Source organism: Eschscholzia californica, unplaced genomic scaffold, assembly GCF_041429995.1.
Source record: "Eschscholzia californica isolate CP2 unplaced genomic scaffold, dmEscCali1.0.p SCAF_4, whole genome shotgun sequence".
Classification (NCBI taxonomy): Eukaryota; Viridiplantae; Streptophyta; class Magnoliopsida; order Ranunculales; family Papaveraceae; genus Eschscholzia; species Eschscholzia californica.
Window position 1 is genome coordinate 36,287,803 of NW_028238461.1, and position 20,892 is coordinate 36,308,694.

General features: G+C 37.1%; 1 protein-coding gene and 1 long non-coding RNA gene across 2 annotated transcripts; both read right to left on the reverse strand.

Annotated features, from left to right (window-relative positions):
- Positions 1-11,247: 11,247 nt before the first annotated feature.
- Positions 11,248-12,841, reverse strand: LOC147544381 (protein RGF1 INDUCIBLE TRANSCRIPTION FACTOR 1-like). Its single transcript, XM_086636814.1, has 4 exons — positions 12,701-12,841; positions 12,419-12,619; positions 12,066-12,281; positions 11,248-11,949 (listed from the first exon to the last, which is right to left on the reverse strand). Exons 1-4 carry the CDS (start codon positions 12,761-12,763, stop codon positions 11,725-11,727), a joined length of 705 nt encoding a protein of 234 aa, XP_086492940.1. The 5' UTR covers positions 12,764-12,841; the 3' UTR covers positions 11,248-11,724.
- Positions 12,842-14,682: 1,841 nt separating this feature from the next.
- LOC147544382 (uncharacterized) lies at positions 14,683-15,956 on the reverse strand. Its single transcript, XR_015223687.1, has 2 exons — positions 15,047-15,956; positions 14,683-14,948 (listed from the first exon to the last, which is right to left on the reverse strand). It is a non-coding gene; the product is annotated as an uncharacterized LOC147544382 (long non-coding RNA).
- Between the last annotated feature and the right edge of the window lie 4,936 nt (positions 15,957-20,892).

Here is a 20,892-nt window from a genome sequence, read left to right on the forward strand (position 1 = left end):
GAAGCAAGAGGTGACAAAGGTCTACTGCGACAACCAGAGTGCGATTCATTTAACTAAAAATCAAATGTGTCACTAGAGAACTAAACACATTGACGTCAGGTATCACTTTATCAAGGACGTGATTGAAGAAGGGAAGATCACGATGAAGATTGTGTCTACGGCTGATAATCCAGCGGATATGTTGACCAAGGCAGTTACAATTTTCAAGTTTAAGCATTTCTTAGACTTGATTGGGATTTTCAGATGTTGAACCCTGACGGGGTTGGAGCGGCGGCGGCTCAGAGGCGTTGAGCTATGATGGTGGCAGATTTAAGTCAAGAGGAGCATATTCAAGTCAAGGTGGAGAATTGTTGAAAGTGGTTTGAATATGGGTTGATGGCGAACCCTGTTTACGACCCGCCAACCCGCTTACAAAGCAATGGTAATTAAGACCTTGATGCTGGATCGCCTGATTGAATGGTATTCCGTCTGGTTGATCAACGATTCTCCTCTGGATCCCTACTTCTTGCTCTTGAAAACCTGGGAAGAAAACCTACAAAGAGTTCGGAAACCTCTCTGATGCTCAAGACAGTCAGATTTCCCTTTGCAGTTTAAAGATTGTGTATTGAGTGATCCTTGTGGAACATAATGAGTTTACCTTAATGAAGGTGATGTGATGCCCTTCTATAGGCTGCTTTGGATCGACTGTGATAGACGGTGAGATTGAGGCGGTTGAGATCCACCGTATTGTATCGAAACTACTATTTCCTAATTAGGGCTTCCTTTTTTGTTTATCTCATATCTAGGATAATTAGAAGTTCCTATGTTCAAGGATACTTCGTAGATATCCTGCCGAGTTGATAGATTTTATGGGAGATATTTCCTCCTTTGAGACTCTTGAAGCCCAAGTTAATTAAACACTTAGGATCGTAGCTGAGTGAGATCTTTAGGAAAGTTTCAGGATTAAGTCGGTAAGCGCGTGGTGGCCTTCTGCCATCCCATCTTTAAGGCGTAAGGCATCGACCTTGCTTACACGGACCCTTCTATGCTTCTTGAGAATCTCAGGGCACACCCAGTTGTGTTTAGGCGAAACAGGGCTGGAACTCCTTACCTGATCTTGCCGACCTTCCAGTTCTGGGCTTAGGTGGCAGATTTTTCGGGCCTAGCGGTCCTGGTACCTTGAGACGGGTTGACCCGTTGGGCTTGTGGTCTATTCCGGAGTTCTTGACGTCAGTCAACAGTTGACCATTTATGTATCATCAAGAAGAGATAGAGATGTGTTTAGAAGAATTTTTTAGTTTTTCTGCCCTATGAAATTTTGTACGCCGAAAATCGTTTTTGTTTCCCCGAAACATTGACCTTCCTAAACCTAATTAAATTCGAATTAACAACTTTCTACGCAAATAAATTGCAGTAGTCCAAAAAGTAGAAAACTACAAACTAGCTAACCTAAGAGAACTTTCTAAAAGAAAACTCACTAAAAATGATAAAAAGAAAAGAAATATATATGAAAAGTCTGTTGTTTTGAGAGTCTAAACGATGGAATATGACCTTTAAATTAGACTGGTTGTTCAGTTACTGACAACAAATGAGCGTAAAATTATTTCGTACAAAGCTCAATTTTTTTTCTAATTCCGGCACCCGTACTTTCGACTTTGTCCGTTTTGATCGCTTGCCTTTATTTTTTGATGCATCAATTTCTTCCGTTTATTTTCGGTCAATTCCACCACATCATAATAGTAGGTAAGTTATCACGTATATAGGTGCGGTGGGCATACAAGGACTTTGCTCTGCTAGGATAAAGATAGGTGAAAAAAACATGAGCACATCACTCCTCTGGGTGACAATCAAATTTTGGAATTCTGTAGATGAGTTGAATAAATTAAGTTGGACTCAAATATTATAGTTCTGAGAAATGACAAAAATGAAAACAAAAGTGACATATTTATTTGTTTCTTGTATGGTAGGTCCTCATATGTCTTTGATCCAGAACTTAAGTGTCTTGTTGGGACTCTTTTTTTTTTGTTGAAACGTCCTGCTGGGACTTGATTTCTCTAATTGCAAATCAGAGTTGCATTCACACAGTAAAAAGTGCACAATTTAAAAGGAATTAAGAGATGAGAGAAAGTTATGATAAAGTTGGTTATTGGTTGATAGACAACATAATTAGTTTTTAGCTCATCTCTAATGGGATATTTCAATTCTAAAATTTAGATTCTCACGTAAAGTTTTAGAGTTTTTGTTAAAAAATAATCTCAACATAATTTTCTACTAGACACTCAATAATTATGCAAAAATATTTATTTTAGACTCTCAAGAAAACACTATAAATTTAAAATGAGTTAATTCTTATATGGCCCCCTACTTCGTGACCAGCTTCCTTTATGACCCCCTTTTTTTCGTAAATTCAAATATGGCCCCCTATTTTCATGGAAATGTCCTAACTACCCTTCCTTTAAAATTTTTTTTCAAAATAAAATAAAAAAAACAAACATAATTCCACCTCACTTCCCTCTCCACCACTTATCTCTCTCCACCTCACCTCTCTTCCCAAATCATCTTTCTCTCTCTCCAACTCACCTCTCTCTCTCTCCACCTCACTCTATCTTCTCCGATGAAGGTCGCCGGCCGGAAAATTTTCCGGCCGGCGAACTTCAACCTAAAAAAAAAAAAAAAAAAAACTTTTTTTTTTTTACTCTCATCTCCCTCTCTCTCTAAAAACTCCGGCGAAGGCCCTTCGCCGGAGTTTTTAGAGAGAGAGGGAGATGAGAGTAAAAAAAAAAAAATTTTTTTTTTTTTTTTTTTAGGTCGTCGGCCGGAAAATTTTCCGGTCGGCGACCTTCATCGGAGAAGATAGAGTGAGGTGGAGAGAGAGAGAGAGGTGAGGTGGAGAGAGAAAAAGGTGAGTTGGAGAGAGAGAAAGATGATTTAGGAAGAGAGGTGAGGTGGAGAGAGATAAGTGGTGGAGAGGGAAGTGAGGTGGAATTATGTTTGTTTTTTTATTTTGTTTTTTTGATTTTATTTTGAAAAAAGATTTAAAGGAAGGGTAGTTAGGACATTTCCATGAAAATAGGGGACCATATTTGAATTTACGAAAAAAAGGGGGTCATAAAGGAAGATGGTCACAAAGTAGGGGGCCATATAGGAATTAACTCATTTAAAATTTATGTAAACAGAAGATGAAGTTTTAACTACTTTATTCTTATTAAATATACAGTGTGATATATGTACTAAATAGAGTTTTTTTTTTACATTTTGATTCGAGATAAAAAAAAGTTTATATTGTCTCTGTCTTAACGCACCAAAACCACACTTACCATTATGATCCCTTAGTCTTTTTTCTACTCATTGGTCCCCAATTAACAAATTAATGGTTAGTGAGAGAATGCCCAAAGCAATGAATATAATAACACTAAAAACTTTACAAAGAGAAAAATAAAACCTAACTGTGGAGCCTTCCATTGCAAAAGGAACCAACCAATTGATTAGTGAGATCCACATTCATCCCCCACCTTAAGAGCTTCTAATATGCCCCTACCACGACCAACATATCCTCCATTACTACAGCTAAAGATTTATTTATTAGGAGTACTTTCTAATTGAAAAGAAATCCAAAGCCCTGTATCTCTAAATCACTAATACTTGTTTAGTAGACTAATTGGCAATATTCTATGATATCAACGGAGAAGAACCGAGGAAAACAATTATATCTTGGTTCTCAGTGTGTTGAGGTGGTCTTTTGTTCTAATACATCATCTAAACCGTTGTAGTTGTGGATCTGGTGTGTCTCTCTCGATCAAACTGTAAAGTACGTACGCTCTAACTAGGCCATCGTTTCAAATAAGATGTGCAATTACTTTACATGTAACTATGTAACTACAGTAAAAGTTATACTTGATGACGGCTGAACCACATATTGCTCAACTTTGACTAGTTAAGAAGTCAACATATTAATAGGGGTGGCACGTGCTAAGCCTCACATGCACACGAGCAAGCCCATGGTAGAGCTATCAGAGCTCTTTGCCACCTGAGCCCAATCTAATCTGAGAGATTGTTGGGAGGTCTACGCGAGTTTCCTAAGCATTTTGCTCTGCCTAGAGGTGATCGTAGAGGCAGATCCAAGTTAGGTGTGCCCCTGAGCCCTGCTCTGACCAGAGAGGCAAAGTAGGGAGATCTGCACAAGTGACCTCGGCAACTTAAGCTCTGCCTAGTTTGTAGATAAGCTGAAACTGAGATAAGGTCAGTAGCTAGAGTAGTTATTGACGAAGATGTGGTCACCTGACATGATTTTCTCGACCAATGACTACGCTACATGGCTACCATGAAGACGGGTCTCTTACCACCGCAAATTTTTAGTCGTTGATGTACCACACCGCCAGCTAAACCTTTATGTACATAACCTGTTTGCCCTGAACAGGGATCGATTCCAAATCCTAATCTTTATATTGACTCCACTATGCTAAAAATTGAGTTAATTTGATTTTCAGAGTGTTTAAGAACCCTCTATTAACTCCCACCTTACTCTCATCAAGTTGCCAGAAGAGCTACTACATGAGGAAGGAATTAGAAAAAGGTTATCGAAGTCTTTGCTTGTTTATAACTGGGATACCACTTTTCTAGATCATCAGCTTGGCGCTAGAGGAAGAGGATTGTCACTTCTTTAATGAGATGCGTAGAGAATAGTAGGTGGATCGAGAATACGAGGTCCGACGATCAAGAAAAGTCCGGATATACTTGAAGATATTCGAAGATATTCCAGAATCAGGGCCGTGCCTGAGATTTCAGAGGCCCTGTGCGAAATTTGAATGTGGGCCTATAAAAATTATAAAAAAAATAAAAAATGTAAACTAATTTATGAGTCGGTACATGAAACCATAAATGAACCCAATAATATTTTGCAAAAAGTAGTCATAAAAAAAAAAAAATCATTCTAAAATTCATTTTCATTGGAAATCTAGTCTAAGAATTTACGATCACCGGTAAGCAAAAAGATTTATCTATTCTATCTTAAGACTTAGAATATAAGTTTATAACTATAAATTAATGAAATTTTAAACTTTAATCGACCTTGTGGATCTTAATGTAATATCATATTAAATATGTAGTTTGTCATTTAAAACAGACGAGGGACGGAACAAAGACTTTAAATAACAAAATGTTTAAGAAAAAGTGTAACGGAATAAAAATAAATATTGGTTTAACAGTTATACTCATAACCTCACAGAGGAGACAAAATCAACAGAAACTCTAAAACCGAAGAATAATGTCAACACTTGATTGCCTGAGTAGTTGAAAGTGTTGGGATAAACTTCGAAACCTTAGAGATCCCATTCGCAAAAGAGATAGGATTCATAGTTATTATATTTGCGTTATTAAAGGTGTAAATACAAATATTGTCCCTTTAGGCGCCCAATAACACACCGCAAAAGGCGCCAAACACAATATCTAGGGGTGTCTATATCCCGCCCAAAAAATTTAATTTATTTGCAGGCCGGGGAGTCGAACCCGCATCAGTTGCAAAGCAATCTGACCTCCTTACCAACTAATCTATTGACTTGCTTGTTAATAAACTAGATATCTGATTTATATCTATGTTAAGACACTATAAGAAGTAGGCCCTATATGTTTGGGGGCCCAGTGCGGGCGCCCTGCCCGCACTGCCCCAAACACGGGCCTGTCCAGAATATATGAAGATACAGAAGATTTAGTTTCATATATTCAAGATATCTCTTATAATTATATTTAGATAAATATTATATTTAGATATCTAAGATTTAGGAAATTTAGGAAACTAGAAAACCCAAATCACTCTACAAATATGAGTTGGGTTATAGAGTTTAAATCATCGAGTTATGTCTGACAAATGTAACCGATCAACCCCACAATTGTATGTGGTGATTATTAATAAAGAAGTTATTCTCCGTGGATGTAGGTATTGAGTATTCGATCGAACCACGTTAAATTATCGTGTCACTATTTATATCTCCGATTATAATATAATCATGAATTTAACATGGTATCATCAGCGGGTTTATCAATCTTGTTTCATCGATTTTTCCAGGTTAATCAACCTTGATTCAAGCTTCCGTAAAATTCCAACTTTTCTTTTTAGTTGTGATTACATTATTTCAATCGCTTCGTCGATTTGTTCAAATATTCCAAGATGTTTCTTATGACTATGTTTCATCTCCAGACAAGAAAATAAAGAAAAAGAAGAGATTTTTTACACGAGTATAGGAGAGTCGAGATTATGTAATATATTCGGTGGGGTTTATTGAAGTTTATTAAATAAGCACTAATGATTCTCACTTCAACAAAGGTAACATCTCCATTAATATTTTATTCTTTTTCTTAATTTTTTCGATTTAAAAAATAAATAGACCTAAATTAGGTCTGAAATTGAAAATCATATATTTCAGAACCAAAATCTCAGATCTAGTTCGTTTTGAAACAACCAGAACTGAATCCTCCTCATTACGAAACAAAGACAACCGTGTTTCATTAAGTCTGCGCAAAAACAAACCTTTAGAACACGCGGACTAAGTCAGCAAATTTTGAGCCGGACTTTGACTACGCTGACCTAGTGAGCGAGCTTTCCTTACCAATCTACTTCTTTCCTCGTTTTGGACCTCATGCTACTAATCACCACCGATTTCCCTATGTATTTGGTGAAGAATCGATTGATTTCATCTCGGTTTTGAACTACCGCAAAACATTATCTCTCTAGAGTTCTATGTTAGTTACACCAGGAGAGGGTTGCTCGGCCTATTTCTTCTCTTCTCAGATGATTATCGACGAACCCTAGACGAATCGCTTACCATTAACAATGTTTTGTTATACCCAATCGAGAGTTCTGGAGCTTTCTCTCTCTAGACATACATCGTCGACGAACCACAATTGGCTCAAAGCGACCGGATATTAATCTCAAGCTACTACAAATTAGGGTTTGTTATTACCCCTAATCGACTTCAGAAAATTCAAGTTTGGGAAACCCGTAATTCTTTAGCTAGGGTTTCTAATTTCCCCCAATTTGCTTTGTGACTAGTTTTTTCAACAGCGACACTACTCTGTAAGTGTGACACTTTGCACATTGTCACTGTTTTTATTCAAAAGGAAAGTGACGTTTTCTCATACCGGCACTATTTTCCTTTGTTACAGTTTTTTGTGACGACCCAATTATGTGACCTATTTCACAATCTGTCGCTACCATTCACTGTTCTTTGGCCACAATTTCCTACTATTGGCAATATATTTTTTTGTCATAGGATTTTCTTTCCTATCATATATATCCAACTATTTATAGTTGTGACATAATCTTTCTATCGGCTTTTTTGTTGTGCCACAAATGTATGAATTTTACTTCTCTTTTCTCCAGAATTTAACCTGTGACGTTTTCGAATCATACTTTGTGTATGACAACTTTTATTTCTTTCCAAGTTATATTTTTGGAAATTCCTTTCACCAAATATAATATCTCTATTTTGAACTTTAATTCCGGGATCAACCGTGACATTTTCAAGATCATACTTTGTGATGATTTTTAATTTTCTCCACATTAGACTTGTTTCATCTATTTGGAGTTTCTTCCGGAATCGTACCCTCGACTTTGACATTTTCATATGAAAAAATCTTTTGTCGACAATTTTTCCGACACCGTCATTATGGGTGTTAATTCTACACATTTTTTTTTTTGCAACTTGACAATGATTTCTTAATCAATTTTAAACACAACACTTTATTTTGTTGTGACTCATTAACTTAAATACTTGATATTTTTATACGGCAATAACTTTCTTGTCGATATTGCTCATCACAACTTTTTTTGTTGTCGACATTTTCTTACAATGTTCATACAATGACATCTTCTTATACATGATAACAATATAATTAGTTTCATTGTCATTGATTTTCGTCCAACCTTTGAACGCATTACCAGCGTTTTCGTTGTGACTTAATCATCCTTCACTCACCTTCACCAACCATCCTACATCCGAGAGTTGCAAGAAGACTCAACAAGTTTTTACTCTCCAAGTCGGACACTTCAAAATTTACGTGCTCCAACTTGCGGGGAGGTAATGAGATAGTGGAGAATACTAAGCGGATGGAGAATACGAGATCTAACGATCAAGAAAAGCTCAGATATACTTGAAGATATTCGAAGATATTCCAGAATATATGAAGATGCAGAAGATTTAGTTTCATATATTCAAGATATCTCTTATAATTATATTTAGATAAATATTTATTCTTTCCTAAGTTTAGTTAGGAAACTTAGGAAACTAGAAACCCGAATCACTCTATAAATATGAGTTGGGTTATAGAGTTTAAATCATCGAGTTATGTGTGACTAATGTAACCAATTAACCCCACAATTGTATGCGGTGATTATTAATAAAGAAGTTATTCTCTGTGCATGTAGGTCTTGAGTATCCGACCGAACCACGTTAAATTATCGTGTCACTATATAAATTTATATCTCCGATTATAATATAATCATGAATTTAACATTCTTCAACCCTAATGTTCCTCTTTACGAACTCAACAATCCCTAAACATTCCTACAAACGAATCTAATATCAAAGTTCATTCACACGAATTCACCATGTCCGACGACAACCTGGTTACAGAAGTAGTACAATTGAGAGAATAAGAGAAGCTAGCAAGATGATAAGGATCAGGTGACAAAGTAAGAAAATTTTTGCCTTAATCTTTCATAAAAGAATTTGTTTCTTGCGTCTGTTACCACTCCTTTTACTTCTCTTGTAACTTAAGATAGAAAATTAGAAATAATGGAAAGACTTGGGCAAAAAGAGGAAGAAACTGTTAGAAAGAGATGACACGATGAGAAATTGAAAGACTCCAAAAAGAGCATGACGAAACTATGGTAATTATCGCAAGGGAGGGTCAAACAAACACCAACTCTAAACTCAGAGTAAAAACAGAGGAATTAGAAGACATAATACCTTCAGTTCCCGTATGATGCAATAGATAGGTAAATCTAAGAAAAAAGTTAGGGAGAAAGAGAACCCAATAATAGGAAGGATAATATTGTCACCCTTCAATCTAGATATCTAACACTGATAAAATTCGAGACTTTAAGTGTACTTCTCTAGAAACGTACGAAGGGTTAGTCAATCAAGAAATATCTCACACTCTAGAAGAACTCATGACTAGAGTCTAGACCTCGATTATAGAAGATCAGAGGATCTACAAAATACCTGAAGAAAACAAGTTGAAGACAGAGTTGAAAAAAAGGTCTTCCTAAAGAAAAGGGGGACATAATAGGAAGGTATGACAAACATACGAAAGATATCGACACAAGAGGATAAGGTTCGCATATAACGAACACATGCTCCTGACCCAGAGAATGGTTAAAGTCTTGGAGGTGTTAACAAAACATAGGATGATGCAGTTACCGCATAGGATGATGAGGTTCGGATACAGCGAACAGAGGCCCCTGATGTAGTTAGAAAATTTGGAACGCACTGTTGATGATACATAAAAATGGTCAACAGTTGACTATCGTCAATAAGTCAAGAAAATACCAAAAGCCCAACGAGTCAACCCGTCTCAAAATAACAGAACTGTTGAGCCTGAAGAAGTCTGCCACCTAAGTCCAAAATTAGGGGGTCGGCAAGGTCATCCAAGGAGCTCCAGCCCTGTCCTGCCTTAAACACAACCAGGTATGCCCTTGGATTCACAAGGAGAGTTGGGGGTCCACGTAAGCAAGGCCAATGTCTTACACCCTGAATATGAGAAGGTAAAAGTGCACCACACGCTTACCGACTTAATCCTAAATCTCCCCAAATATCTCAGTCGGCCAAATCGTAAGTGTTTGATTAACTTGGGCTTCAAGAGTCTCGAAGGAGGAAACATCTCCTAGAAAATCTACCAACTCGGCAGGATATCTACGAAGGATCTTGAACATAGGAACTTCTAAATATCCAAGATACGAGATAAACACAAGGAGGAAACCCTAACTCCGAAATAGTAGTTTCAGTACAACACACTGGATCTCAGCCGGTTCAATCTCACCGTCTATCATAGGCAGTCCAAATCAGCCAATAAAAGGACATCACGTCACCTTCAACAAGGTACAAAGTCCAAGGTTTATTCAATACTCAATCTTTAACTGCAAAGGACAATCTGACTGTCTTGAGCGTCGGAGAGGTTTCCAAACTCTTTGCAAGTTTTACCCCAAGTTTCCAAGAGCAGGAATGGAAATCAAATAACCAGAATCATCCATTCAGACGTGATCCAACATCAAGTCTCTACTTCTTGGCTGATAACCAAATTGACGTTTTTTACATTAACAACTTTCACAATGTCAGGAAATGGATAGACAACGTATCTAGAAGAAGAAAACTAAAGGGGTACCGATGAATCGGTTAAGGATTATAAATCGGCGAGTGCCTTGCAAACTCTAGGTGTTCGATAAGGGCGTTAGGTGTTCGGTTAAGGATTATAAATCGGCAATGTCAATTGACCCTAGGCAAACTAATAAATCGCGTACTTATTGCACAAGGGTCGGGTGCCAACAGCAGCTTGGACGGGTGCTTTTAGCCGCACCCATTGCTCAACCCTTGTTTTGTTACTCAAATTGTTTTCTGAGACACTGTCTCCTTTGTTTTCCTTCTGTTGTGGAGCACTTCAAATCTAGAAATAAAGAAAACATCTAACTAATTTGATGCTAAAAAACATAATAGATTTTGATATAAACAGAACAGATTTTGATATGGAACAATTCTAAGAAATAAAACAAAAGTGGCTTGGAGATCATGGGAGTTGAACTCATGACCCCTGGTGCCCAACTTTGAGTCCAAACCACTGAGCTACTGACCCAACTCTGTTATATTCAGAGAACTATAAATTCTAGCCTGGGCCACTGCCTAGGCTGGTCTTCACATAGGTCCGTCTCTGTATGTAGTTTCAGTGAAAAGATCTCTTATTAAGGATGAAATGACAATTCTCCTTCTCTTCCTTTTACAATAGAGAAAAATTCTCTTCCCAACTTACATTTTTTCTTGCCGGCCCATAGATCACCAAACAAAAAAATAATAGCTACATCCTTCTTAAAGTAGATAAAAGCATGCACTTATCATCTGAATATATAAACATGTAAAATACACATAAATATGATTCATATCAAAATCTATAACCAAACAAGCATTACCTCCAAATGCAGAGAGATGTATATAACAATAATAAACATGATTTCAAACATCATATGCAATAAGAAATTCTAAAATGGAAAATTTGTCACACCTCTTTTACATTACAGAATTATTCTTTCATTAATTTCCACATAGAAACATACTATATCAATGGTACATTGTCTTTTTGTAACAAAGGAGATATATTTACACATTTTTACACAATACTTAATACTTTATGTATAGTTATTATTAACTATCTCCAGACAAACTAATTTATTAGAGCTTCATATCCCTTCTTCATGTTTCTTATTTCCTTGGCTTTTTTGCTATGTACACCAATTTTTATTTCCACCCAACACCGGCTTCTGGAGCAAAAAGCTCGAATGTTTTTTTTACAGAGGGAGCAAACACACGAAAAGTAAGGAAAAAGGGGGCATAGTAGTATTTACAATTTTAGTGGGGGGGGGGGGGGGGGGGGGGGGTGGGGGGGGGGGGGTGGGGGGGGGGGGGGGGGGGGGGGGGGGGGGGGGGGGGGGGGGGGGGGGGAGGAGAGGTTGTTTGGGTAATTAGAATCTAGTCCTCTGTAGTTTTAATATTCTATAATAAGCCCCCCCATTGGAGCTCGATGAGGAATTCCCTTTCTTCTTTTCGCAGTTCTGTAATTAACAGAAGTTGGTGGTGGTGTTGATGGAGTGAAGCTCTGAAATTTATTCTTTTCATGGCTATGGGTTATAACTCTACTACAGTAAGATTCTTCTGACTCTGACACCATTGACGATTTCATCTTCTTTTGGTTCTTTGATGTTCCAACAATCTGATCAGAAATCAAAATTTTCAACAATACCCATTTAAAATTTGATCATAATAATTGACAATTTACTAGTACAATTTTCAAAACGAAGAAGAAAAGATTGAAAATTGGGGATTTACCTTGCAACCCAGAGAGCAGAATTTGAATGAATCAAGAAGACTCCTTTCACAGACTTCACAAGTATTGGTAACACCTTTACCAGGTCTAGGTTGTGGTCGTTCATTCAAGAACACAATCCTAGCACTGTTGATAATATAAGTCTGAACTTCACTAATGTCCAATAACTTCTGAATTTCAGAAACCCTAATTACATCATGGTATGAAGATCGCCTAATCTGCAAATGAAAAAAAAACCAAAATTATCAACTAATAGAGTGATTTTAGAAGGGAAAAATGAAACCCAGATTTCTAAAATGGGATTCAAACTAAAAAAAATGCATAAAATAGATAAGAAGAAGAAGATTGATCAGACCTGAATGGCGCGATGATCTTTATGATAAGAAAGACAGAGAGAACAGAGAGCTCCATTCATACAATCCAAACAATACATATTACACTCGCTTTTGTGAGAATCCGCATGGGATTTGCATTGAACAAAGAAATTTGTTACTAATAATGGACGTAACCATGGCGGCCATCTATTATCATCATCTTCTTCTAGACCACCATCTCCCTGTTCAAAATACAGAGTAAATTTAGAGAGAGAAAGAGTAAGAGAAAGACAGAAAACAAAGGGATATTCTTAGTTTCTTACCATGATTCTTCTTTTATTAGGCTTGATTTCTTTAAAGTTCGGTTCTTGATTATCGATCGCCATGTTTGAAAAATTGCAGAGCTCTGTAGAGAAAGATAGTATTTTAGAGAGAGAAAGTGAGAGAGAGAGAAAAGAGATGAAGGGTTTGTTTGGGAGAGTGGTTCGAGTTCTTCTGTTCTTGTAGTGGTTGTAGATGGTTTTCAGATGGATCGGGTCGGGTCATTCTTATCCGCACTAAAATATTCAACCGAACCTAACTCCGGACCTAAATCCCTAACCCAAACCATAAGATAAGTTGATTGCAAGGAAGTGACCGACCTAGTTCTTGACTTTTTATTTTCATCAATTTCTTATTTTTTTATTTAATATTTTTATTTATTTGATTATCCTTTTTATGTAATTAAGTTTTTAGCACACAAAAATTCCAACACATCTAATTCTATAAAATAACAAAAAAAAAGGCATCAGCTTTGTTACCTAATTAGCAATACATAAAGAGGATTTGGTTTGGGAATTAAAATATGCAATGTCAGTATATATAGACTAGCTGGTGTTGCAGGCACTGTGTGACGTGGCATTATTGCGATGACATAGAGAACTTGCATTGACCAATTAAATTAAAACACTGGATGAAAGTGATCAATTTGTCATTCTCTTACTAGTCAAGGATAAATTCGTGGAAGGAGTCTCCAAGGCATAAGAATTGACCATAACAAAAACAAACATTGCTAGGTCAAAGGTGTGAAAGGGTAAGGCGTCACCCATATACATACACCCATAGACTAATATGAATCTTAAGCCCAAGATAAAGAAAAATGATGCTATGCCCGGTGCCAATCCCGGGTGAAACCCGGCGCGCCGACGTGGCGTGGCCAACCGGGCATAGCATGTGACGTGGACAGAAGTTTGAGATGGAGTTCACGAATTGTCGGATATGGTCCCTCAAATTTCACTTAATTACAAAGAGGGGCTGATTATAAGAAAATGGGTTAAACCCATTCACGAACAACAAGCCGCTCGTTCTCTTTCTTTCTTCAACTCAATCCCTTTATTCACCTAGGGTTTTCACTTTCCTTCATCCAAATACGGATCCAGGGGTGTCGTTCTTCTTCATCATTTTTTTTTTCTTCAAGTACGAATAAAACGAGGTCCTCCCTCTATCTCTACAAGTAGGAATCTAGGTTACCGATTTTTCCAGGTTCTCTGTCTATCTCTCTATAAATCCAAACTTTGATTTTTCCTAGTTTCTAATGTGATGATTTCGATAGTTTCTAAGATTTTTGTAATTGCATAATAAATATTACTGTTTTTGCTTAGATTTTTCCCTCGATTAAACCAGATGTTTAAAATTGGTCTGAAATTCCTTCATATTTGCAGTAGATTCTAATGTGATGATTTCTGTACAAATGTTGCCCTAGATTGGTTCATTTGGTTAAATTTTGCCCTAATTTCGGGGGAATTGGTGTGAAATATGATGAGTAGTTTGAAATAGGTCTAACTATGAAATTGCTAAAATTTGCCCTAATTTTGGTGGGATTGTTCTCAAATAAGGTCTAATTGGTTTGAAAGATGGTTGAGTTTTGGTGCAAAGCTGTCTCAAGAGCTTTTGATTTCGCTTATCTATCTTTGTAACTCTCCTACAATTTCGGCATTTGTTATCTTTCACTAATTATTTTTGTTGAACGCGAACACGATGTTCGTCTTTGATGGTAAAGAAGCATTTATCTTGTTGATCTGAATTGGAATTTTTTTAACAATTGAGCCATGATGTTTGTTATGTTTTGGTTGTTCTCTCCATACTGTTTTGGTAGTGTTTTCATGCAGGTACTTGGCTGTTCTCTCCATACTCTACTACCCCACATTGGATACCTCCACATTCGTAGTTGTCTCTAAGCCATTGCTACAAGACACTAGATTAAAGGTTAATAACAACAACAAACTTCACAACTCCAAAACAATTGTATTTCAAAACAAGAAAACAATACATATAAAGCCCGTGATTCTTAAGTAGTTGAATAAAAGAACAATCGATTCCAAATGTTTCATAACTCCAAAAATAAAATCTTGAGAAACAGAGTACAAGTAATTTTGGTTACAACTCTTAGATAACACAGATGTTTCAAATTTTTTATGTACTCAATTTGTGTTTGCCGACGAAAGAGTAATGAAAACTCAAAGCTACACTTCTTCTCCACTGTCCTCGCTCGCTCCATTTTTAGTATATCAACATCTCATAGTCCAGCTACCCCTGTAACAAAAATGAGATGCAGTTAGAGTCGAACAGATATTTCAGTAAATTGTCATTGAGAATTCCATAGTTTAAACATTGCACGTTAACATACTTACCTTTCACTTGGGGTTTCTAAGGATGATGACGACAGAATCACCACGGAGGAACATCTTCGAGATGAATCTATACTTGTTCACTGGTTAAGCCTTTCCGGGCCTTGGAAGTAAGAAATTGGTTCAACAGCAAAAGCATCACAACTCTATACATATCGCAATTGTAAGAATACCGAGATCTCTCCAATAGGCTAAATATTATGTTATCCTCTTGCCGGATTAAAGAGTGACAATGAAAAAGCCAAAATCTTAATACCATATGAAAAAAATCTTGTTGTTGTAATTTTCATTGATAGAGCTAGATGTATCTTATATCTTACTGTTGTAATTCTTCGTCAGATTTTTAGAATCATCAAAAATGTAATGTAGAAGTATTGAGTAAATCTGAAACTTAAACTAATTTGTTGGAAAGCCAATTTAGGTTTGATGGTTTTGGGTATGGATTTGGTGATGATTAGTTAACTTAGATTCAAGACAAAACAACAAATAAATAATTCAACAACAAATACAGACTAAGTTGTGCCCTAAATGTAAGCTGGGCTTTGTCCTAAATTTTTCGCAGAAGAGGTAGGGATAAATAGTGAGGGGGCGACAGAACCTGGACCAAACTTGTTGAAGAAGAAGAGAATACTTGTTGATTAAACCCACCGAACTACATGGTTCGAACATATTACAGAACCCCAAGAGGAAAAGTCGAGTGAAGAAACCCCCAAATTGGATTCTTAATTTGGATGGAAACCCTAAGTTCGGACCTGATGAAAACCCTAAGTTGATTTAGGGTTGATTGCTCTTACCAAACAATGAAAGGAATTGGTAGAGAGAGAGAGAGAGATAGAGAGAACCTGGAAAAATGGAGTTGTTCTTCTGCTCTTGTTGAAGAAACATCCGGTGAAGAAGTCAAACCCTAAGTGAATGTCGAGCTCTCAAAGAAATGAGATTAATTTCCTGATTTTATGAGAAGCCCTCTATTGTAATTAACCTAAAAGCAAGGACCAGATATGAAATTCGTCCAATCCCCTTTTCTCTCCTTCACAGGTCAGATGCTATGCCCGGCTGGCGCGCCAACTCACCCGGCCGGGATTCGGCCGGGATTCCGGCCGGGCATAGCATCACGGTTGCAAGATAAATCTTGAAAAGAGTAAAGGTAAATTTCTCATTGGCCTCAAGTCTGAAACTATTTTTTTCTTTTTTATGTTGTCACTCTATAATAAACTCTAACCCCTTCGAAATTCTTTAGGCTTCTTGGAGTTAAGCTAGGAATGACTTAACAAAACCAAAATCATTTTGTTCTACTAGAACTCATTTATTTATTTCTTTCTTTCTCTATTACGGAACTAGAACCAATGTTGATTCAAGCTCCACACAAACCGAAATCACTCGAGCCAAATATCAGAGAAAGCTTCTTCTTCATTAAAGTTCGCCCATGTCTTGTTCACTAATCTTTTCTTAAGCTTGTTCTTTAACAATGACTTCTTTTTTAGTATAGTTTTTGTATTTGTCTTGAGGTTTGGTTCTTTGGATAATAATTTGATTAATGACAATGGTTTTTCTAATTTTTCTTGTTCTTTTGGATTTTCTAATTTTTTCCAACGATGCCTTTGATTTGTCTTTAACTTGACGAATGTAAGGTTCATCTTTTTGTTTTTCACTTTTTATTTCAATTAAACCTTTCTCGTAAATGTTTAATATCAATCTTTTTCCTAAAGAAGCACCAGAACATCGTTCACAAATCTTCAACCATTTATCTCTTTAGAAATCCAGTTTTCTCCGAAAAAAAGTAACATGGAAAAGTAGTTAATAACTACAAAAAAAATTTGTATATTATCTTAATATATTTTTGATTCTAACAACATATTTAAATTTTTTAATTACCCAAATTAGGTTTCATAGAAAAAATTATTTTATTTTATCAAAATTAACTTTTTTTTGTAAGTTGACTTCGTTTCCCAAAAGATTTTCAAAAATCCACCAATTTTGAAAAGTCACTATCTGAATAATTTGATGTTCCGCGGACTTCAATAAGGAAGTTTGTTTAGCAGTCTACGACACTTTCGAGTTTATGATAACATATCTTTGGTGTTGCATAACTTTTGACAACTCTACTTTCATTTTTAGAAATTTGACAAAATTCAACATATTTTACAAGCATAATACATTGTACTAAATTTGTCAAAATTTGTCTTTCTCGAAGCAGTAAAGATGTTGAGACTCCTAGGTTGAATCCCGCTTTTGCTCCTCACGACTTGTGGGGTGAAACCTCTCCGACGCACAATTCGATCAGGCTGCCGTTGCAGTTAAAATATTGAGTATTGAGTGAACCCGATTTTATGGAGTTATGACTACTCGTTGATTTGGTTCGTTGAGAGAGTATGTAAGTTCTTGCTTTCTTCGAGGCGATTTGATTAACTATCATAGGTTGCGTTGACCGAGTGTAGATAAGTGGTCTTGATAAGGCGATTGCGATCCACCGTGTTGGATTGAAACTACTATTTTGCAGTCGTGTGATATTAGGATCTTTCTTTGGGATTATCTCGTATGTTTGATTAATAGAAGTTACCTTGTTCAGGGATATTTGATAGATCGCGTTTTCGATCTTGTAGGTTCTCGCTATCTTGAAACTTTGATAGGATTTCGGGAATAAGTCGGTAAAGCATTAGGCACGCTTCTACTCCCCCTCCCATTCATGTTTTGGGATTGAGATATCGGTCCCACTTACGCAGACTTCCTAGTCTTCTCTTAAATCTCAGGGCAGTCCTGGCCGTATTTGAGCCAAGGCAGGGCTTAGGCGCCTAGGACGGTCTATAGTTCTGGACTTGACTGGCGGGTGATGCACCCGAAAAGGTTACACACCCAAGCGGAGGTATCAAGTAGTAATCCGGCAAAGTCGGGATCGATCCAAGGATAGGAAGGTAGTTTGGATATCGAAGGGTCTTATCCCTCGGTCTAGATGTCACTAGCTAACTTAGACTAAAAAGGAAAGAAACAAAGATAATGGGGGTATTGATATGAATAAGTAAACAAGAGAACAAGCAAAACTAACTAGATAATCTAATGTAAATGGGTGAGAGAGATTCGAGAGAAGAGTCGAAGGAAACAAGAGTCGGGAGGCAACAATAGTCGGGAGACAAATAAGTGAGAGAGGTGTCGAAGTCCGAGAACCCATAATGATAAACCTACGACTATGTGTAGTCCGATTTGATGTGTCGAGGTACAATCGATATTCGACTCCTAAAGTAGATGTCTCTAAGTACTATGTATATCCGGAGATCATACTTAGTCAAATAAACGTCTAAATCGGTTAATCCCGAGTCATCGAAAGTGTCGTCTAGTCGCCTAACTATGTGAAGTGCATGACAAGACACATGAAATTATGACTTAGACTACGATCGATATCGAATACTTCGTTTCGTCTATTAACTATGCGAAGTGCTTGACAAGACAGATGAAAATACGATCAAAACGATAATCGAAATAAATGAACATCAATTTATAATCAAAACATCAAATCATATTAAACATAATCACGAATTCATCTCATATAATCGACATACTAAAGTTAGCTAAACATGGTGATTGAATAAGAAATGGAAAGGAAATGGTGAGAGAATCCCCCTTTTTTGATGTGGTTCGAGGCTAAGATCGTCGGAAAATATGAGTCTTTAAGGTTCAGCCGATCTCCCCTTAGCAAATTCTGGGTTCTCCATAGCGACCACCATCATCTTCTCCCTTTAGAACACAACCTCCATTAAAGCTAACCCTAACTTTCTATCTCTAGAAATTTCTAGCTCAAACCAAAATCAAACAACAAGGGAAGCAAGGCAATTACATGGGGACTAAAAGCCTAATGATTTTCAAGAAAGATCCGGCCAAGATAGGAGAAATTCCGGCCAAATCCATGAAAGTCCGGCCAAGAAGCCACTGCCCGAGCCGGTTGCTTGCTGTCCCGTGCATATCCGAGCTAGGTGCGGCCTTCCCGTGCTTGTCCGAGCCGAAGAAGCTTCATCCCGTGCATGGCAGCTCCATCCCGAGCTATGAGGCATCAAGTCCGGCCAGATGCAGCAGCTGCCTATGCTCGTGTTGCTGTTGTTGCTCCCGGAGCTGCTGTTGCGCGTCCCTGAGTGCTTCCCGAGCAGCCCGAGCTGCTCTATGCAGCCCGAGCTGCTGCCGGCCAAGCTTGGCCGGCCTTGAGCTTGGCCGGCCTTGCTTGGCCAGCACTCCTCCTTCTCCTTCCTCTTTTTTTCTCTCTCTCAAGCTCCTCTTAACTCTCTAAACCCTTCAACTTCCAAACTTGAAACCCTAGCCTCTCCTCTTCCTCTCTCCTTTCTTTTCCAAGCTAGAAGATGATGAATAGTGTATTCCTCCCAACTTGTGTTTACTACTCAAACCCTAGGGTCCCTTGACTTAGTCAAACCCATAAGGCTATTTTGACTTTGACCATAAAGAAGGGTGCCTATAAAATCTCTACATCTTTCTTTCTTCTTCTTTTTCTTTGTGGGCTTTTGGCTTGTCTTTGGGCTTGACTTGACTTCAAATTAGAAACAAAGGAGAGTGCCTTCAAATAAAGACCTTGACTTCTTTCTTTCATATCTTTTCCGTCCGAACTCGGAATTCACTTCCGTTTTCACCGTCGGACTCGTCATTGCCTCCACTTGTAATTTGATTTGCTTGAAGTCATTTTCCCTCGTTTTCGGCACATGAAATGATAGTGACAATTCGTTCCCTTTATTCCGATTTTCATGTCTAACTCCAAAATAGGTACCTAACATGAAAAACACATAAAATATTATTGATAACACTCGAAAAAGAATAATTAGTCTAAGTTAGGCTCTCCAAATGTGACATTTTAGTGTCACATCAGTGGGCCTCTTTCGAATTCACCCTCTATGTTGACTTGATACGGGTTGACCTGTTGGGCTTTCAATCATTTCTTAACTTATTGACCGCAGTCAACTGATGACTATGTTTTAGATCATCACGAGTCCAGTCACTCCTTAGTTGAAAGTATTGAAATTAAAGAGTAGAAGAACTTAAAAATCTTTCCTTCGATTTTCACAGATATTTTATGTAAATAATTCGCATGTAATTAAGATGATGCATGATTAATTTGAATAAATAAATCTTTTAGGTTAAGAGTATAGTGGAACTAGAGTTGTTCGTCAACCTAGTTATTTTCCATGTAGCGAGATGCTTTGCAGCAGTGCTCCCAGGGTTGGTACTCAGAACTACTTACATGTCCTTGGTTTTCGAGAAGTTCGAATGCCTTTAATCTTTCAAGAAAGTAGTTTCATTCTAACCCCTCCCCACTCCTTATGATCTTTTGAAGTCAAGAGGTTTGATCTTCTGATCATGCATTTTCTTAGTTATCTTTTTTTTTTGAGATTTTTGGTTATCTTTTAGGTAACTCACTATAACACCTCCTTTCTTCATGCGTGGGAGACGTGTCTATTTCTCACAGGCTTGAGCCTTAGTCATTTCTTATCGCATTAATTTCATGTCTAATCAATCCAGAGATCCGCCGCAATTTTTTCATGAGCACTTATTATTTTGCTAGTTTTCAAGGCGTCCCCCCTTTATTTTTTAAAATCTTCTAAGATTTTTGCTCTCTAGCTTGTGCCTATAAATAACTTACTTGATCCTTTGATTTTCTTTATGAACAACTTTTTCTGAGTTGTTTTCTTGCTTAATAATTTTTCTTCATCTTTCTAATTATCTTCAAGTTCATCATAAAACCTTTATTTGATTTTAATTTTGGAGTTGTTTGTTGATAGGTCATAAAAATGTCCCATATCTGAGTCATTAAAGTTAGGTGAATTATTCCATTTCGAGTCTTTATTATAATAAAATGATAG

Bases quoted from the DNA above. Each gene is read 5' to 3' on its own strand.
- LOC147544381 (XM_086636814.1), bottom strand. From the start codon at position 12,763: ATGGCGATCGATAATCAAGAACCGAACTTTAAAGAAATCAAGCCTAAT. The intron at 12,620-12,700 runs GTAAGAAACTAA...TATTTTGAACAG, and splicing joins CTAATAAAAGAAGAATCATG to GGAGATGGTGGTCTAGAAGA. The intron at 12,282-12,418 runs GTCTGATCAATC...TTTCATTTGCAG, and splicing joins AAGATCATCGCGCCATTCAG to ATTAGGCGATCTTCATACCA.